The sequence below is a fragment of the Bison bison genome, unplaced genomic scaffold (assembly GCF_000754665.1).
Source record: "Bison bison bison isolate TAMUID 2011002044 unplaced genomic scaffold, Bison_UMD1.0 scf7180017864191, whole genome shotgun sequence".
NCBI lineage: Eukaryota > Metazoa > Chordata > Mammalia > Artiodactyla > Bovidae > Bison > Bison bison.
The window spans coordinates 667227-688836 of record NW_011494763.1 but is presented as its reverse complement, the minus strand read 5'-3'; the positions used below and the strand labels follow the sequence as shown (position 1 = coordinate 688836).

The 21610-nt window shown below is 43.5% G+C and overlaps 2 protein-coding genes across 4 annotated transcripts in view; one reads left to right on the top strand and one right to left on the bottom strand.

Moving 5' to 3' along the window:
* Positions 1-20719, bottom strand: part of ZNF786 (zinc finger protein 786) — a 27966-nt gene extending 7247 nt beyond the window's left edge. Inside the window, 2 exon segments of the mRNA XM_010843887.1 lie at positions 5523-5786; positions 20542-20719. Of these exon segments, the coding sequence (XP_010842189.1) occupies positions 5523-5786; positions 20542-20719 (442 nt within the window).
* Positions 20336-21610, top strand: part of ZNF398 (zinc finger protein 398) — a 27352-nt gene continuing 26077 nt past the window's right edge. The window contains exon 1 of one of the 3 annotated variants that reach the window (XM_010843870.1): positions 20336-20407. Coding sequence is in view for 2 of the 3 variants with exons in the window: in XM_010843868.1 (XP_010842170.1) it covers positions 21160-21183 (24 nt within the window). In the remaining variant the exon portion in view is untranslated. Of the gene's footprint in view, positions 20408-20916; positions 21184-21610 lie in introns of those variants that run through there. The other 2 variants (XM_010843868.1, XM_010843869.1) reach the window with 2 other exon arrangements.

The window sequence follows — 21610 nt, the reverse complement described above, 5'->3', positions numbered from 1 at the left end:
TACTCCTTGGAAGAAAAGTTATGACCAACCTAGATAGCATATTCAAAAGCAGAGATATTACTTTGCCAACAAAGGTCCGTCTAGTCAAGGCTATGGTTTTTCCTGTGGTCATGTATGGATGTGAGAGTTGGACTGTGAAGAAGGCTGAGCGCCCAAGAATTGATGCTTTTGAACTGTGGTGTTGGAGAAGACTCTTGAGAGTCCCATGGACTGAAAGGAGATCCAACCAGTCCATTCTAAAGGAGATCAGCCCTGGGATTTCTTTGGAAGGAATGATGCTAAAGCTGAAACTCCAGTACTTTGGCCACCTCATGTGAAGAGTTGACTCATTGGAAAAAGACTCTGATGCTGGGAGGGATTGGGGGCAGGAGGAGAAGGGGACGACAGAGGATGACATGGCTGGATGGCATCACCGATTCAATGGACTTAAGTTTGAGTGAACTCCGGGAGTTGGTGATGGACAGGGAGGCCTGGCGTGCTGCGATTCATGGGGTCGCAAAGAGTCGGACATGACTGAGCAACTGAACTGAACTGAGGCATATGGACACCACTGTAAAAGCTGACAGGAACATCATCCTGGAGGAGGAACTGGCAACCCACTCCAGTATTCTTGCCTGGAAAATCCCATGAACAGAGGAGTCTAGCTACAGTCCATGGGGTCGCAGAGTTGGATACAACTGACCACAGCACACACACACACAGAGGAACATCATAGGTTAAAGATACACAGGGTAGTTTATGGATATGCATAAGGCATGTATCCATGTGGAAAATCATGGCAACCTCTGAGCACACAGTGGTTAAAAGTCCTGACGTATATTTAGTCATCTCTGACCATGTTTTATTACACACTGTCATAAGTATTCTCATGCAGCAACATCTACCCTTGAGTAAGGGTTAGCAATACTTACAGATATTAATGAAAGTCTCTGGGTAAAAGTGCCTTTTTGAGTTAATTTCTGAGAAACCTGGCGAACTGAGAAACAGGAGTTATCGAGTGACTGAGACCCCTAACAGGAGCCAGTTCCATGCATTAGCCAGAGTTAAAGACTTCTTACCTAGAGAAAGGAGAATCTCATAATTGGCTCTCATTACTTGCTTGTAAAGCTCCTTCTGCCATGCCTCTAGATTCTGCCATTCTTGCTCTGAGAAATAAATGGCCACATCCTCAAAAGTCAGAGGTAACTGAAATTATAGACATGATACATATACAGTCATCAGTTCAGTCGCTCAGTCGTGTCCGACTCTTTGCGACCCCATGGACTACAGCACACCAGGCTTATACAGTCATTATTGCTTCAAAACCCCACTGCCTTGTCATCAATGTAAGAATTTCATAGTGTAGTGTTTTTGTCTGTTAGGCAGCTTCTCCCTTGGGAACAGCTCCTCCCCTACTCCCGTCGTGTGGTTCTGTTTGGTGACCACAACCACCCCTTCCACTTTTTTCTCTATGCTTCGCCCAGCTACGAATGCATATGTATAGAATGGAATTCTTTCATTTTTCCTTTAAACAAAAATGGGAACAAATCACTGTGTAACTTCTTTCAATGTCATCTTCCTGAAAAGTGAAAGTGAAGTCGCCCAGCCGGGTCCAACTCTTTGTGACCCCATGGGCTGTAGCCTACCAAGCTCCTCTGTCCATGGGATTTTCCAGGCAATAGTACTGGAGTGGATTGTCATTTCCTTTTCAGGGGATCTTCCCGACCCAGGGATCGAACCCGGTCTCCCGCATTGTAGACAGACGCTTTACCGTCTGAGCCACCAGGGAAGTACTAGGTCAATTCATACAGGCAAAATCGGGTTTTTCTAAATTGCATTATTCATGGGTACACATACCCCACTGATGATACGTATTTTCCATTTCCTTTATAAATTACCAACAATGCTCTGATATGCTTCTTTATATATGAGTGGTTTTACTTCTGCAGGAAAAGGCTAAAAATGAGAACTACTAAATCAAAGGATAGAAACACCTTCTATTTACGAGATATCACTAGATGGCCTTCCCAAAAGAATGCAGCACTTAACCCTTGCCAATAAAGAGAGATATTTTTTTAAAGAGCCCCTTTAGAATGCCTTGTAGGGCCCACTTTAAAAATAAAATTTAGTTATCTGTTTGTGGCTGTGCTGGGTCTTGGTTGCCGAGTGGGCTTTTTCTCTCGCTGCGGTGAACGGGAGCTATTCTCTAGTTGTGGTGCTTGGCCCTCTCATCGTGGTGGCTTCTTCGCTGTGGCGCACAGGCTCTAGGGTGCAGACTTCAGTAGCTGTGGTTCCTGAGATCTACAGTGAAGGCTCAACAGCTGTGGCGCACTGGCTTAGTTGCTCCGTGGCATGTGGGATCTTCCTGGACCAGGGATTGAACCTGTGTCTCCTGCATTGTCAGGTGGATTCTCTACCACTGAGTCACCAGGCAAGTCCAAAGGTGTAAAGGTTCTTCACACCTTTGCCAGCACAGATGTTCTTAAACTTTGCTTGTTTATTTATTGGCGTATGTGACAGGTAAAAAATTTTATTTCATTGTTTTAATTTGCATTCGTGAGACTTTGCAACCTCATTTCATATTTGGGGGGGTTCCCCACATATCTTTGCACATGCTTGCTCTCATCCTTGGCTCAACATTTTAGTGGGCTTTTATAATCTGAATTAATTTTCTCACATTAGGGTTAACAGATGACTTAAAAGACTTTCCCTATTCTAAAATTATAAAAGATATTCTGAAATCTTCATAATGTTTTTTATGACTTTATTAGAATGAAATCTTTTTCCATCTGGGACTTATTTTTATATGTATCGTAACAAGAAGGGACAGAATTCTTTTTCCAAAGAGATATTCAGCTGTCACAAAACATACTGACTAGTCTGTTTACCACGGATTTGGGATCATTTTTTCATAAACTAGTTTTCCATTTATACTTGGTTATATTTTTGTTCCACTGGTGATTCTGTGTATTCTTGCTGCGATACTGCACTGTTTAGTTCTTACATTTTTATCAAATTATTTGCCATTTAAAGGGATATGGCCATCTACCACCACCTAGATCCTGATCTTTTAATTGGAGGATACTTGCTTTACAATGTTGTGTTGATTTCTGCTGTACAACATTACAAGTCAGTCATATATATATGTGTGTGTGTGTGTGTGTATACATATATGTGTGTATGTATGTACACACTCCCATTCCATTGAGCCTCACTCTCATTACCTCCTTTTTTTAAAAGGAAATTGTCATGACTTTTCTTGTCTGTTTTCTCTTTTAAATAAACAGAGAAAATATTTTGTCAAAGTTATACAAATACTATTGGGATTCTGATGGGAATATACTAAATACGTGAATTTTTATTGAACTGGATCTCTAAATTATGAGATCTTCCCATCCAGAAACATATCTTTCATTTACCTAGATTTTTTGTGTTAGTAAAATTTAATGTTTTCTTTGTACAGATCTTATATAAGTCTTGCCAGATTCATTCCTAGGAATTTGAGAGTTCTGGTTGCTACTGTGAGAACTGAACCGAGTAGGAATATACAAAGTGCACACATGCATCCCCTTAACACCGTCTAGCTGCCTTAGATTACCCTGTGGTGAGCCCTACCTATTCCCACTTGGTGTGACAACCTTCCCTCTGAGTCCAGATAATGCTCCTTCACTACTTTACACTAATTCTAAAGCTACACCCCTTCTAATACCCACTTTTACAAGCAAACTTCAGATCAAGGAGTAATTTCGACTTGCAAGTCTTATTATTTAAGGAATACATTTCATCAGGCTAAAGTACTTCCTCTGATGTGTCTGGGCAAAGTAAATAGAAAATCTAGAAAAAATTTATCCTTCGAGGTGCCACAAAGAACATTCATGATTCATGAAAAGAAGTCAAAATATCGACATTAACAGGAGTTTGGAAGAAGTTGACTCCAACCATCATGGACAACATTGAGGGGTTTGAGATTTCAGCAGAGGCAGTAACTGCAGATGTGATGGATGTAGCAAGAGAACTAGGATTCAGAGTGGAGGCGAAGGTGTGACTGAACTGCTGCAAACTCGTGATAAAAGTTTAACAAATGAGGAGAGGCTTCTTATGGATGAGCAGACAGTGGTTTCTCCAGATGGAATCTACTCCTGCAGAAGATGCCATTTAGATTGTTAAAATGACAAGAAAGGATTTAGAATATCATAAACTTAGCTGATAAAGCAGTGGCAAGGTTCAAGAGGACTGACTCTAATTTTGAAAGTGCTACTTCAGGTGAAATGCTATTAAACAGCATTACATGCTACAGAGAACTCATACCTGGGAGGAAGAGTCAATCCATCCCCCAAACTGCACTGCTATCTTATTTTAAGAAATTGCCAGTCATGCCAACCTTCAGTAACTACCACCCTGATCAGTCAGCATCCATCAACATGGAGCAAGACCCTCCAACAGCAGTAAGATTACAACTTCCTAGAGGCTCAGATGATGGTGAGGACTTTTAGCCATAGAGTATTTTTAATTAAGGGTTGTACGTTGCTTTTTAAGACATAATGCTGCTGGAAACTCAACAGACTATAGTGTAAACATAATTTTTATACATCGTGGGAAACAAAAAAAAGAAAAAGACTTCTTTTATTGTGATATTTGCTTTATTGCAGTAGTTCTAAAACCAAACCCAAAATATCCCTGAGGTATGCCTGCATCTGTAATTTTCACTATAAATGTGTTGCATATCTTTTGCATATTTAGGAATTACAGTTTTTGCTGAGATTATTTATTATATTTTTCGGTCTTTTTTGTTGTTGTTGCTATGTTTTGTTTTGCTAAGGTCTTTAACAATACCTTAAAAGTAATCATCTTATGAGTTCATTTAGTAATCAGCTATAGCCTTATGAAATGTATTTCTTAAGCAGTAAGACTTGAAAGACGAAATTACTCCTCCATCTGAAACTTGCTTGTGGAACTCGGTGTAAAAACGCTCAATACGTAAGCTTATAAAACACAGGAAGACATAAAACCTCAATTTCAACGAAACACTAAATAAAATAATGTATATCCTACTTAGGTCTTTATATTCGACTTCTATTCTTTCCAACGTGTCCTCCTTCCTTCTTAACACACTTCAACACATTAGGGTTTAATTTTGACCTTGCCAGCTATCATTTCAACCATTCATAATCTAAACTTTAAAAAATATTTATTCTAAATTCGGTAACTTATAATGTAAAAACCGACTTAACTTTAACACCCAGCGCTCGCCCCACACGAATTTTGATCCCTTCCCTCATCTGGCCCCATCACTCACGGGCTCCCATGGCCCAGACTCTGCAGTTTCTCGGTCGGCTTTGTTCAGGGTTGGCCACGGGGGAGCGGAGGTCACCGGCTCGGTCCAGGGTCCAGTCCCCACACCATGCGCCTAGCGCGAGCCTCACCCCGCCCACCAGTCCGCGTCCGCCGCGCGAGGACCCCAGGACGCTGACCCACCGAGCCGGAACCCGCGGACCCTCCCCGAGCCTGGGTCTGGGCGTCCGCGCTGGGGGAGCCCGTCTTACCGGAGCCGGCTCGGCCATGGGCTCTGGCGGTCCCACCAGGTGCCCAGTGGCACCGGGCTACCGCCAAGCCAAGCTCCAGGCGACCCCGCGGCACCTCCCCCGCGGCGGCCTCGCGCCCCGCTCCGACCCGCAGGCCCGGCCCGGGCGCGGTGCACGCTGGAACTCGCGGGCACCTCCGCCCCACAGCGCCCCCTGCGGCCGGGAGGAACGGGCGCCGCCCATTCTGTGCGGACCTGGCATCTGGTGCAAGCTGGATGACCAGTCCTGGCAGTGTGTTGGGAGAGTCAGGGGAGGGAGACCGAGACGAAAAGGGTGTGCGGTGGGGGAAATGCAACGTCAACTGCAAATGGAAGGAGAGGAGACTTGCTCTTTAATGAGACGGAGACAATGAGAATTAGTGCAGGGGTTTGATTCCTCGCCAAAGCCTTCCTTAGTCAAGGATTAGTTTCAGGGGGTCATCTGTGAAGTGGTCCCAGGAATCAAGTGAAGGAGGTGAGAAATCAAGGGGGATTAACGAGCAGGTCTCCCCTGCGGGCAACTGGGAGTCCATCTTGCTGGGGACTCAGGGTGCAGGCCACTCCTGAGAACAGTTCTCCCAAGGGAAAGGAGGCTCGGTATTCATCCTCAGGATGTCAGGCCGGGGCAAGGCATCACTGACCCCATGAACTTAAAGTAGGAACACAACTCATAGTCTGTAAAATCCAGGAAAAGGTCTATAACCTAAATATGAAATGGATCTTAAATTTGCTCTGCCTTTCACTTTTAAATGGAGTATAATCTATAAAAATATTGAATCACAGTGCTGTGCACCTGAAGCTAATATAATATTGTAAATCAACTGTGCACGCGCGTCTGTGTGTGTGTGTGCTCAGTCACTAAGATGTGCCCGACTCTTTGCGACCCCATGGACTCTAGTCTGCCAGGCTCCTCTGTCCATTGAACTTTCCAGACAAGAATACTGGAGTGGGTTGCTATTTCCTTCTCCAGGGGATCTTCCTAACCCAGGGACTGGACCCGCATCTCCTGCATCCTGCGTTGGCAGGTGGGTTCTTTACTACTGAACCACCTGGAAAGCCCAAAGCAACTGTTCCTATCAGTTCAGTTCAGTCCTTCAGGTGTGCCTGACTCTGCGACCCCATGGACTGCAGCAAGCCAGGCTTCCCTGTCTATCACCAATTCCCAGAGCTTGCTGAAACTCATGTCCATCAAATCAGTAATGCCATCAACCATCCCGTCTTCAATAAGATGAAATGAGACTGTCCTTCCCTTCTCCTCCTGCCTTCAATCTTTCCCAGCATCAGGGTCTTTTAATGTCAGCCCTTCCCATCAGGTGGCCAAAGTATTGGAGTTTCAGCTTCAGCATCAGTCCTTCCAATGAATATTCAGGATTGATTTCCTTTAGGATTGACTGGTTTGATCTCCTTGCAGCCCAAGGGACTCTCAAGAGTCTTCTCCAACACCACAGTTCAAAAGCATCAGTTCTTCTTTATGGTCCAACTCTCACCATAAATCAATTGTAGTTAATTGAAAAAAAAGATTTAAAACTTTTTCCATCGAAAAACATCATAGAGAAAACTATGTCACAGATTGAGAAAAAAATACTTGCAACACGGAATAGCATATAAATACATATAAATAACTGCTAAAAATCATAAACTACCCTAGAGGAAAATGTGCAAAATTCACGGAAAAGAAAAAAAAATGAGTAGGCAATAAATGCACCACAATGTTCCATCTCATCATTAGTCAGGCAAATGCAATATGTTTATGAAGATGTGCATATCCTGTCATCTGGCAATTCTTATCTCAGGGCTATTTTTGCACATATACACAAGAGCCATATCCTAGGATCTCTAAAGGACCATTATTTTTAAAGTAAAAACAGGAAAATAATTTAGATGTCCAATCACCCAGAGGATCGATATCTTATGGGTTGGTTTTTTTTTTTCCCTATACTCTGAAAACTAGCAGCACAAATGAATAGTATTAACATAATGCTGGGTGAAAAAACATGTTAGAGATTACACACAGTATGGTCCCATTTACAAAGACTTTAGGACATATAGAACACTATATATTATTTATCAGTAATATATATATAGGAAAATGATGAAGATCTGTTCAGGAATAAGCACCCAATTTGGGATAGTGGTGACTGATAGGGACTGGGGCGGAGGAGGAGTGCTGAAGAGGTGGTAGCAGAAACCAGAGCTGGTCACACAGGTGCTCCGTCAGTTTCACTAATGCCTTACATCTTAAGTTGGGCCAAGGGCACAGAGGCAAACATCCTTTACACCCTTTAAATAGCTTGAATGTTTAAGGTGCATTTACATAAACTGATCAAGTTATTGGGGTTTCCCAGGTGGTGCAGTGGTAAAGAATCCGCCTGCTAATGCAGGAGATTCGGGTTCGACTCCTGGTTTGGGAAAGGTCTCCTGGAGAAGGAAATGGCAACCCACTCCAGTATTCTTGCCTGGGAAATCCCATGGACAGAGCAACCTGGCGGGCTGCAGTCCATGGGGTTGCAGTCAGACACGACTGAGCAACTGAGCATACATCTATTTACATATGGTAATGAATATGTTTCAGTGTTACTTTCTCACTTTGTCCCACCCTCTCCTGCCACAAGTCTCTATGCCTGCATCACTATTTGCTACCCTGCAAATAGGTTCATCAGTATAATTTTTCTAGATTTCATATACATGTGTTAATACACGATGTTTTCCTCTTTCTGGCTTATTTCAGGCTCTAGGTTCATCGACCTCACTAGAAATGACTCAGATTCATTCCTGTTTATGACCAAGTCATATTCCGTTGTATATATGTATCACAACTTCTTTATCCATAAATTCATCTGTTGATAGACATCTAGGTTGCTTCAGATGTGTTAATTTTTAAGGAAACATTTTACTTTGAAATGATTTGATTCACAGAAAGTTGCAATGGTAGTAGAGAAAAGTGCATTATTATAGTACACTGTCAAAACCATGAAACTGACATTGGCACTATGTGCAAAATTCTAGTGGTTTCATCACATGGGTTGGCTCATGTGACCACCCTGCAATGGAGGAAAAAAAAACCCATGCCATCACCAGAGGTCTCCTTTGGGCTACTCCTTCATAATCACACTCACCATAACTATCTATAACTATCTGTAACTTTGTCATTATAAAAAATGAAGTCATAGCATACAACCCTTTGAAATTGACTTTTTTTCAGTCATTATAATGCTCTTGACATCCATCCAAGTTGTTTTTATTCATTATCAATATTTCATTCCTTTCTATTGCTGAGTAGTATTCAATGGTATGGATGTACCATAGTTTGGTTAACCATTTACCTTTTGAAGGATGATGTAGCTGTTTCTAGTTTTTTACTATTACCAAAAAAGCTGCTGTAAACAATCCTATACAAGTTTTTGAATAGGGGTATGTTTTCATTTTTCTGGGACAAATACCCAGGACTATAATTGCTGGGTCATATGGAATGTTATTTGTTTAGGGTTGGGGTTTTTTTTTTTTTTTTTGGTATTGGAATTGTTTAGTTTTTTAAGAAACTGTTTTCCAAAGTGGTTGAACCCTTCTAATTCCTACCAGCAACATATGAAAGATCATTTGTCAGCACTCTCACCAGCATTTGGTAAGATTACTATTTTTTATTTTCACTGTTCTAGTAGCTCTGCAACGATCTCATTGTGGTTTGAGTTTGTGCTTCTTTAATGAATAATAATGATAAACATCTTTTCATGTGCTTATTTCTCATCCACATATCCTCTTTGGTGAACCGTCTCTTTATGTTTTTTACCCATTTTCTAATTTCATTTTTTGTTTGTTTTGTTAGTATTGTGTTTTGAGAGTTTTTAAAATATTCTAGATAGTTGAGTCCATACTTGGCAAGTTATATTTAATTGATTGTAGAGTTTCCTGGATTAGGTTTGGGATATGTCTTTTAAACTCTAAAACCAGTATTCAAATTTTTCATTAAAACATTATTGTATTCATGGTAACTCTGAACTCGAAAAATCACTCAAACTGGTTAAGTTTTCCATCCTTTCCTAGAGGAAGCAGTCTCCAGTCTTCCTCCTAGCTTTTCCTCATTTACTGATGAAGATGGTCTTCTCAGAGGCTACATTCTTCAGCAGCACTCAGAACTTGAGCTCAAGAGAAATCAGGACATTCACAGGGCCCCGGCACAGGGCCAGAATAGCGCAGAAGCGGAGTGGACCACGGGCGAGGCCCCGGGTTTCTGCACGAGGCTCCAGCTATCATGTCGCCTTCTCCCTGAAACTCCCAGGACATGCAAAAAATTTCTGTAATATATGCTACCTACTACAGCTCCTTTTATGTCATGTTTATATCTGTCGGGTTGAATTACATGCCCTCAAAGATATGTTGAAGTCTTAATCCCTGGTGTTTGTGAACGTGATTTTATTTGCAAATGGGGGCTTTGCAGATATGACTAAGATGCAAGTTGAGATGAGGTCATATGGGAGTAGGGTGGGCCCCTCATCCAGTGTGACTGGTGTCCTTATAAGACGGGGGAACAGGGGCTTCCCTGTTGGTCCAGTGGCTAAGACTCCATACTCCCAATACACGGGCCTGGGTTCGATCCCTGGTGCCACAACTAAAAGACCCAGCATAATGCAATTGAGCCAAATAAATATTAAAAAAGAAAAAAAGAGGAGGAAAAGAGAAGCAGGGACACAGAGGCACAGGAAGGGCACTATGGGATGACACTGGCAGAGACCGCAGTGATGGCGATGTGTCTACAAGTCAAGAAACACCAAGAATTGTCAGACAACCACAGAAGCTAGGTGGGAGCAAGGAAGCTCCCTTCCTGGATCTTCAGAGGGAGCATGGCCCCGTGGACACCTTCATTTCAGAATTACAGCCTACATTACTGTGAGAAACTAAATTTCTGTTTTTTTAAGCCACCCAGTTGTGGTACTTTGTTGTGGCCACCCTAGGAAGTGAGTTCAGTTCAGTTCAGTTGCTCAGTCGTGTCTGACTCTTTGCGACCCCATGAATCGCAGCACACCAGGCCTCCCTGTCCATCACCAACTCCCGGAGTTCACCCAGACTCATGTCCATTGAGTCGGTGATGCCATCCAGCCATGTCATCCTCTGTCGTCCCCTTCTCCTCCTGCCCCCAATCCCTCCCAGCATCAGAGTCTTTTCCAATGAGTCAACTCTTCACATGAGGTGGCCAGAGTACTAGAGTTTCAGCTTTAGCATCATTCCTTCCAAAGAAATCCCAGGGCTGATCTCCTTCAGAATGGACTGGTTGGATCTTCTTGCAGTCCAAGGGACTCTCAAGAGTCTTGTCCAACACCACAGTTCAAAAGCATCAGCCTTCTTCACAGTCCAACTCTCACATCCATACATGACCACAGGAAAAACCATAGCCTTGACTAGACGGACCTTTGTTGGCAAAGTAATATCTCTGCTTTTGAATATGCTATCTAGGTTGGTCATAACTTTCCTTCCAAGGAGTAAGCGTCTTTTAATTTCATGGCTGCAATCACCATCTGCAGTGATTTTGGAGCCCAAAAATGGGTACATCATATAATTACACATTATGCATTGAGTTGAAATTATTTGCTTTCTTGCCACTTCCCACTCCTAAGTAAAGCTATGGCCCCTGAGTAGAGAAAGTTTGTCTTACTCTACTCTTTATCCCTTGTACAATAGCTGGCACTTGGAGGTACTCATGAATGATCATAAAACTTAAAAGAAATGTTATGATGTCAATGGTCATTGCTGACTCTTCCAAAACCCAAAAGTTGTTCATCTGTTTATGCGTGCATGATCAGTTGCTTCAGTCGTGTCCAACTCTTTGCTACCCCATGGACTCTAGCTGCCAGGCTCCTCTTCCATGGGATTCTCCACGCAAGCATGCTGGAGTCGGTTGCCATGCCCTCCTCCAGAGGATCTTCCTGACCCAAGAATAGAACTTGCATCTCCTGCATCTCCTGTATCACAGGCAGATTCTTTACCCACTGAGCTACCTGGGAAGCCCTCATCCGTTTATACCTGGTAGGAAAAAGATAATGCTGCATACTACTGAATGTTTTAAATAATAATGTCTTCGCAATGAAAAATCTGTAGCCATCTTCAGCCATCTCTGGTAGGCTCTCTCTTCTTACCTCGTTCAGTTAACAATTTCACATTAATGTTGGTTTAAAGGCCATAAAGGAAGTAGTGCAGCAATGTGGTCAAGAACTTGGGCTGTGGGGGCTTCCCTGGTGGTCCAGTATTTAAGATTCCATGCTCTCAATGCAGGGGACCTGGGTTCAATCCCAGGTCAGGGAACTAGATCCCACATGCCACAAGTAAAGATTCCTCATGCCTCTAAAGACTGAAGATGCTGAGTGCTGCAACTAAGACCTGGCATAACCAAGTAAATAAGTAAATATGTTTTTTAAAAAGGGCTTGGGCTGTGGATAAAGAACAAGGTCCTACTGTATAGTACAGGGAACTGAATTCAATATCCTGTGATAAACCATAAGAAAAAAAAGAATATATATATACACGTATAGCTGAGTCACTTTGCTGTACAGCAGAAATTAAACACTACATTGTAAATCAATTCTATTACAATAAAACTAAAAGAAAAAGAAAATTTGGGGCTGGGAGGTTAAAGGAACTTGTATTTGAATTCTGACCTGTGCACTTCTTAGTCCTGTGACCTTGGGCGAATTATTTCACCTTTAAGGCATGTTATCTCTATTATAGACTAGTTGAGAAGGCAGGAGGAGAAGGGGACGACAGAGGATGAGATGGTTGGATGGCATCACTGATTCGATGGACATGAGTTTGAGCAAGCTCCGGGAGCTGGTGATGGACAGGGAAGCCTGGCGTGCTGCAGTCCATGGGGTTGCAAAGAGTTGGACACGACAGAGTGACTGAACTGAACTGAGAAGATTGGATTATATAATATATTTAAAGAGCAAAGAACGGTCCCTGACATTTGGTACTCAATAAATGTTAGTGGTTATTGCTATAACAAATCATTCAAGGGAAAGACTTGAAGTTTTTTTTTTCCCATAACCAGAAGAAAATTTAAGAATTTTCTTTATACTTTTAGATTAACATGACAAAACACAAATTTAGATGGCATAAAGGGAAACACCAAAAGATTTGAATACATAGAAATAAACTTTGGGGGACTTCCCTTGTGGTCCAGTGGTTAGGACTCCCACTCCCACTGCAAGGGGCAGGAGTTTGATCCCAGGTTGGGGAACTAAGATCCTCCATGCCACATGGTGTGGTCAAAACCCAAATGAAACTTTGGAACATTAAAAGACACAACAACAACAAAAATAAAGCAAAAGTGAGATTTATATATTGCTGGTGGGAATGTAAACTGGCCTAACTTCTCTGGATAGAAATCTAGTCATATATCTCAAGAGTCTAAAATAGTCATACCTTTGCCCAGTAATCCCTTATTCCTGACAACTGCATCTAAGGAAATGATAAAAAAAGCTTATAAAAACTATGAACTGAGACACGAGATAGATGGTCACCCCACATCCCCCAGGATGAGCAGTTGGAGTTCGTCCTCTGTGGACCAAAATCCAAAGCGAAAATAGCAGGGCAATCGAGAGAGCAAGCTGAGCCCTGCCCAGATAAAGATAAGAGGCCACATATTTCTTATTCTCGAAGTCAAGGAGACCTTCCTGACTAGAAAACTCCTTGGAGGTCAAAAGGGGACTGATGTCAAGTTTACCCATAGGCCTCTTCGCTGGAATCCATCTTGGTTGAGAGATGCATGTGCACACATGGGAAGATCCTGAGATAAACCAAATATGGACTCAGAACCAGATAAAGCAAGATGACTGGCTGAAGAAAACCCAGAAGAATGCGCCCTGCAAGTGATTTAAACTACCACTAGGGCATGACTCTCCCTCTGAGTCCTCCTATGTGTCTATCCACATGTATTCGACTCTTTCGCCTCCTAATAAACGCTTTACTTGTTTTAGTACTTTCCATCTTTGTGGGAATCCTTTTCTGTAAAGCCGAAGGGCCAGGGTCTTGTCACTGACCATTGGCCTAGTGGCTAGGATAGGGTGCTCTCGCTGCGGCGACCTGACTTTAATCCCTGGCCAGAACCAAAACCCTGCTTCAAGCTCCTGCAGACCGAGGCCACCCGAGATCAGGAAAAGGAGACTCATCTTAAATGTATGTACTGGTAAAAATTAGAACATAAATGTATAAATAAATTATTAAAACCTGTACAATGAAATAATGTGCAAGCAATTCATTTATATCTTAAAAGAATATTTAATACCGGGGAAGATATTCAAGTACACTTAGTAACAAAGGCAGCTTGGAAAATAGTACTTCTGGTTCCAACTATGTTAAACAAACAGACAAACAAAAATACAGAGGAAAAAAGAGGCCTGGAAGGATAGACACCAAAAGGCTGAGTGATTATCTCTGAATAAGTGCAGTTATAGGTGGCTTTTGTCTTCTTTATGAAAAAGTAAAAGTGTTGGTCACTCTGTCGTGTCTGACTCTGCAACCCCATGGACTGTAGCCGGCCAGGCTCCTCTGACCATGGGGTTCTCCAGGCAAGAATACTGGAGTGGGTAGCCATTCCCTTCTCCAGGAGACCTTCCTGACCCAGGGATTGAAGCTAGGTCTCTGCCACTGCAGGAAGACTCTACCATCTGAGCCACCAGCGAAGCCCCTGTCTTCTTTCTACATCGCTGTGTATTTCAAATATTCTGCAAAGCACGAAAAAGTATAATAAATGTTACTGGAGAAAGACAAAAGGCAAAAGTAGGGACTTCCCTGGCAGTCCAGTGGTTAAGACTCCATGTTCCCAGTGCAGGGGGTGCACGTTCAATCCCTGATGGGGGGAGTAAGACTCCACATGTCGTGCATGGCATGGCCAATTTAAAAAAAAGAAAATGTAGAGGTGTCAATTTCAGAATTCTGGTGGTCACTGGTGGCAAAAACAGAAAATGATTCAACCTATTTACATAATATAAATACAAAATATTTAAATAATTTAAAAATAACACCCATTCTTTCAACTGAGATGAATAATAGCCACTTGGAGATTTCCATCTACAATCATAATAATTTGATCACGTACAACTCCCAGGCCTTTTGCATATTCCCAGATGAGAACTACATGCACGTGTACTGGGAGGGTACTATTTTCTCTTTCGGAGAAGGCGATGGCACCCCACTCCAGTACTCTTGCCTGGAAAATCCCATGGAGGGAGGAGCCTGGAAGGCTGCAGTCCACGGGGTCGCTGAGGGTCGGACACAACTTCACTTTCACTTTTCACTTTCATGCATTGGAGAAGGAAATGGCAACCCACTCCAGCGTTCTTGCCTGGAGAATCCCAGGGACGGGGCATCCTGGTGGGCTGCCATCTATGGGGTCCCACAGAGTCGGACATGACTGAAGTGACTCAGCAGCATTTTCTCTTTGGCTTCAAGTTCAGTGTTTGGCCACATTTTGCTGTTTAGCTGTGGCTTCAGCCTTGGCTGGGCTTCCCTGTTGGCTCAGATGGTAAAGTATCTGCCTGCAATGCGGGAGACCCGGCTTCGATTCCTGGGTTGGGAAGATCCCCTGGAGAAGGAAACGGCAATCCACTTCAGCACTCTTGCCTGGAAAATCCCATGGACGGAGGAGCCTGATAGGCTACAGTCCATGGGGTCGCAAAGAGTCGGACATGACTGAGCGACTTCATTTCACTTCACTTCAGCCTTGGCTATTGTAAAGTGGAATAGGTGAATGCTTGTGCAATACCATTTCTGGCGTCCTTAAACCTGTAAATGAGTAAGACTGTACTGTGGATAGATTTCCATCGAATTCCATCAGTGCACCAATCTTCAGTAACGTCAACAGGGTATGTCATTCATTGTTAGTAAATGAATATCTACTTTCAAACTTAAGTATTCTAAATTCTAGTTTTAACTTGAGGTGGCAACTCTATTGATCTGCTTTAGATGTTGAAATTCTAACAGTCAGTTGAAGTATACAATGAATGTATGTTTAATATTGCCAAAGTAAAATGCTACAATAATTACTGACAGTTATGGTAGGTGTGTGTTGAGTGTATGTAATAAATGAAAACTTTCAAATAAACATATTACCAGTTAATATGAATACTGAAAGAATGTTAGCCGGATAACTTATTATATCCTTTATGAGCCTACAGGTGTTCAGAAAAATATAAATATGACCACAGGGCAAAATAATAAAGATTAGATCATATCACAGTTCTAATTACTGTAGAATTATTTGGTGAAATTGCATGCATAACACAAAGTAACCTTTAGAAACTAATGTTTAATTATTTAATTCCATGTAGTCTGTGGCTCTTTAAAAAGAAAAAGCCCTTTTTGGTAATTTTTCACATATTAGGAGGGTAAAATTAAATGCAGAATGTGAACATGGCTACATCAAAATTTCACAAGGATAAAAAGTCATGTACAAGACATGATAAATCATCTTTGATTGAGATGTGATTAAAAATATAGAGACAGCAGGGGGAGAAAAGGGGAGAGTTTAGATAAAACGAGACACCCAGTATACATTCTTCTCTGTAAACAATGGACTTTACAAGAATCCTTTTAATAAGACAGTGGCTCATAACCTGGGATCTGTGAAGGGTAATATTTTTTAAAGCTTGTAGAAATAATTACTGTAGACTGATAACCAGTTTTCAGCAATTGAAGAGAAAGGATTTTTGAGATTAGCCCAAGCTATGAATTCTAAATATTGATTCATCTTAGAAGCATTCCCAAAATCTTTTTCCTGATTTATACTTTGTTGTGCCCCAAAAGGTTATTGAAATTACGAAATATGCTACCACAGTATGTATTTCTGGACATGAAGAATCAAACTTAATTTTTTTTTAAGGTTTGACAACATAGAGGACTAAGGATTACTTCAACTGTGTCACCTCTTTCCTTATTTGATGAAAGATTCCCAGGTCTCACACACATAGTGAACTGGACTTTGAGAAATGTTCATGGAATGTAAAACTTGTAAAAAGAAATGCATAAAATTATCGACTAAGAAACAAATACGGTGAAAGCAATGAGGACAAGTGTACTATAATTTGTTTATGCTCTTCAGTTCTATATCTGAAAATGGTTATGCCTTAAGAAGATGTAATAGAAAATAACTGGCTTCAGTGATTTTGTAGACATATTGTAGAAAGATCATAGACCACTTTCAAAATTTCCATTCAGCCAATGACGAATGACATGTCACACAACAATTTTTGAAATTGTCATGTCCATATGCAAGATACTTAAACAAGATAGAACAACAGCTATTACATCCTTCAAAGGCTCATGGAATACAGAAGGCCTTAATTTTGTCTTTTCCAGAGAACATTACTAATGCAGCAACACTTACTAATAACCAGTGGTGGTCTGCATGGAAAGCACTTTGTCTGTTGATACTCGCTGAATAAACTTGAGAGTGGAAGCCTGCCCTGAGACTGCAAGCATGGCCTACAGCGCCACTGCTGAAAAAATTTCCCTTTGATTCTATTCCAGGGAAGATGCTAAAATTGATGTGCATACAAAGAAAGCCAAGATGCATATGGACACTTCGATTATTTTCTTAACTTGAACCCAGTTAAATTGTTCCACTGTCCCATTTCTAGATCCCAGCTTTAAGAACAATTTTTCTCCAGTGATTATGTGTAGCAGCAAGAACATATAAAAATATTAGTGAAGTGAAAGTCGGTCAGTTGTGTCTGCCTTGTTGTGAACACATGGACTGTACAGTCCATGGAATTCTCCAGGCCAGAATACTGGAGTGGGTAGCCTTTCCCTTCTCCAGGGGATCTTGCCAACCCAGGGATTGAACCCAGGTCTCCTGCACTGCAGGTGGATTCTTTACCAGCTGAGGCACAAGGGAAGCCCCAAAACATTCAGTTCAGTTCAGTCACTCAGTCGTGTCTGACTCTTTGCAACCCCATGAACTGCAGCACGCCAGGCCTCCCTGTCCATCAACAACTCCCGGAGTCCACCCAAACCCATGTCCATTGAGTCGGTGATGCCATCCAACCATCTCATCCTCTGTCATTAGGGTTTAGAAATAAAAAATATGAGTATGACCATCTTGAATTTGCTTCTGAAAATATGCATTTTCTTGAAACAGTTTGTAAAACCTCAGTCATTAAAATTACTTCAGTAAAATGTCATCACCATCCCCCCAAATTTTGAAGGCCAAGAATTAAAAAAAAGAAAAGTCATTACCTTAATAAGCTGTTATTTGTGGTCACTCACCTAGAGCCAGACATCCTGGAGTGTGAAGTCAAGTGGGCCTTAGGAAGCATCAAAGCTAGCGGAGGTGATGAAATTCCAGCTGAGCTATTTCAAATCTTAAAAGATGATTCTGTTAAAGTGCTGCACTCATTATGCTAGCAAATTTGGAAAACTCAGCGGTGGCCATAGGACTGGAAAAGGCCAGTTTTCGTTCCAATCCCAAAGAAAGGTAATGCCAAAAAATGTTCAAATTACCGTACAGTCGACTCATTTCACATGCCAGCAAGATTATGCTCAAAATCCTTCAAGCTAGGCTTCAGCAGTGTATGAACTGAGAATTTCCAGATGTACAATCTGGATTTAGAAAAGACAGAGGAACCAGAGCTCAAATTGCCAACATATGCTGGATCATAGAAAAAGCAAAGGAATTCCAAAAAACGTCTACTTCTGCTTCATTGACTATGCTAAAACCTTTGACTGTATGGATCACAACAAACTGTGGAACATTCTTAATGAGATGGGAATACCAGATCACATTAAATGCTTACTGAGAAACCTGTATGCAGGTCAAGAAGCAACAGTTAGAATCTTACATGGAACAACAGACTGGTTCCAAATTCGGAAAGGGGTACATCAAGGCTGTATATTGTCACCTTGCTTCTTTAACTTCTATGCAGAGTACATCATGAGAAACACTGGGCTGGAAGAAGCACAAGCTGGAATCAAGATTTCCAGGAGAAATATCAGTAACCTTAGATATGCAGGTGATTCTACTCTAAGGGCAGAAAGTGAAGAAGAACTAAAGAGCCTCTTGATGAAGGTGAAAGAGGAGAGTGAAAAAGCTGGCTTAAAACTCAACAGTCAAAAAACTAAGAACATGGCATCTGGTCCTATCAGTTTATGGCAAATAGACGGGGAAAATGTGGAAACAGTGTTAGATTTCATTTTCTTGAGCTCCAAAACCAATGCAGATGGTGACCAGAGCCATGAAATTAAAAGACACTTGCTCATTGGAAGAACAGGTATGACAAACTTAGATAGTGTATTAAAAAGCAGAGATATTACTTTGCTGACAAACATCCATCTAGTCAAAGCTATTGTTTTTCCAGTAGTTATGTATGGATGGCTACATACATAGTTATCCATATGTGAGAATTGGACCATAAAGAAAAAGAGTTACACCATAACCTATAAATTAATGCTTTCAAACTGTGGTGCTGGAGAAGACTCTTGAGAGCCCCTTGGACAGCAAGGAGATCAAGCCAGTGAATCCTAAAGGAAGTCAACCCTGAATATTCATCGGAAGCACTGAGGCTGAAGCTGAAGCTCCAATACTTTGGCCACCTGATGAGAAGAGCTGACTCACTGAAAAAGATCGTGATCCTGGGAAAGACTGAGGGCAAGAGGAAGAGGGGGAGACAGAGGATGAAATGGTTAAATAGCATCACCGACTCAATGCACATGAATTTGAACAAACTCAGGGCAATAATGAAAGACAGAGAAGCCTGGCATGCTGTAGTCCATGGGGTTGCAAAGAGCTGCAACTGAGCAACAACAACACAAGAGGAAAGAACATTTAATGGTAATGTTACCATATTATGCTGTCAGAACTAGCCTTATGCCCAGAGAAGTTCAGCTGAAAATGTTGTATTTAGTAATACAATTGTTTCTGAGCCCAGCAGTTGACAGGCTGGTAATTGCCATTCTTGCCTTGTAAGTTAAACTTTAAAATTTTAGCTTTTCTGTTGTTGTTCAGTTATTGAGTCGTGTCCGACTCTTTGCAACTCCAAGGACTGCAGCAGGCCAGGGTCCTCTGTCCTCCACTATCTCCCAGAGTTTGCTCAAATTCATGTCCATCGAGTCAGTGATGCTATCTAACCATCCTATCCTCTGCTGCCCCCATCTCCTTTTGCCTTCAATCTTTCCCAGCATCAAAATTTTAAGTGCTGCTGCTGCTAAATCGCTTCAGTCGTGCCTGACTCTGTGTGACCGCATAGACGGCAGCCCACTAGGCTCCTCTATCCCTGGGATTCTCCAGGCAAGAGTACTGGAGTGGGTTGCCATTGCCTTCTCCGAAAATTTTAAGTACTACATTTTAAATAATAAATGAATTTCCTTATCAAGAAAATTCAGATTTCCCTCCCCTTTTTTTTTCTCTCTAGAAGTTCATTCTGTCATGGTGATATTCTGATTCAGAGAATAGCAACTTTTAACTGCCATTAGTCATCTGACCAAAATATGTTTTCCTTTGCGGTAGACCTCAAAGGACACACTGCAGGTATAGCTAGTCTAAATATAGCTTTGTAGGCTCAACAGTAGGTGCCCCAACAGGACCCTTCTCATACTTTTAGAGGTGATTTGCATCTACTTTGCCTGTTAGGGGCATTGACTTGAATCGTTTACTGAAATACAGATTCAGGAGGACTCCAGTCAGGTTCAGCCTGTTTGAAGGAGGACTGGGCTGGAAACAGAGTTATGTGTTTTATGGTTGTTTTTTGTTTTTTTTTAACTGTAACACACGCTCTGTCAGCCTGAAATCCACAACCTTCGTAGATAACACTTTGTTCTTCGCTGTCGGTTAGCACAGACCCAGCAAACCGCAACTCCCGTCATCCGAGATGTAAAGACTACTGCCGAGTAAGTTTTGCTCTTGACACCGTCCACGTGGGATGGGAACCGCTTCCACTTGGGAGCCACATTTGCAGTTTCTGCCAATGATGAACGTGGTTTTCATCACAGATCTTTGTATCTTGTCCCTCATTCTAACCCACTGGCTCCGGTCGCCCCGGTCCAGCACTTAGCCCTGGCACTCCGCCCATTTCCACCTTCCTGCAACCGGCGGCCCTCCCCCTGGCGCCTCCCCTCAGGCGAGACCCGCTGATTGGGGTCTAGGAAGAAAAACACTTCCCAGAACGAGCCCCGGTTTGTGGCTGGGCCCCGAGTACCCATCTGTGGAGCACTCCCGGTGACTCGTGAGAAATCGGGACCACCTGGGTTCCAGAGCGGAGCCGAGCGACGCCGAGCAGAAGCCCGGTGGGGCACAAGTGGCCGCCGGGGCCGGCAGGGGGCGCGCTGCCGCGGCTTGCGGGCGGCGCGTCTAGGCCCGAGCGGTCCCCGGGGTGCGCTCGGTGCCCACAAAGCGCCAGCTGAGGGGTCGCCGCGGGCCCAGCGAGTGGGGCCGAACCCGCCCGCCACCCGAGCTCCGCCGCACGGCCGCCCGCGTCTCCACCGCGTCCCCGCGTCCCGAGCAGGCCGGGCCCGACGGGCTAGCGAGAGCCCGGGCCGGGGAAGGCAGGGCCGGGCGCGCGCCGCCTGCGGAGAGGCCGGGGGGCCGGCCTGCGTGGGGCGGCGGCGGCGACTCCGGCTCCGGGCCGGACAGCGTAGGGGCCATGGCCGAGGCGGCCCCCGCTCCGGTAAGGGCGGCCCGGGCCGCGCTGAGCGCAGAGAGCCTGGGAGGGTCAGGGCGCCTCGGGCTCTGAGACCCGGACCCAAGGGGAGGCGGGGGGAGGGCGGGGAGCCGGCCTCCTGTCAGGCGCGGGGCCCCGGAGTTGGGCGCAGCCCCGACGACTGAGCAGAAGACGCCTCTCTCGGGGTCCCGCCGGCAGGGGAGGGCCCGGGAGCGGGGGGGACCCCGACGCCGGGCACGGGTCTGGGACCGCTCGCTCTCCGCTTCCTGCGGTCTCCGCACCTCCGTGCGAGTCCCCGTCTCCCCATCCCGTTTGGAGGTTTGCAGCAGAGACAGCCTCTTACCCCAATGGGAGGAATGAGTTCAGAGACAGTCCCCCCGCCTGGTGCCAGCCCCGCTTGCAGCCCCGCTGCAGGACACGGGGGCAGGGGAGG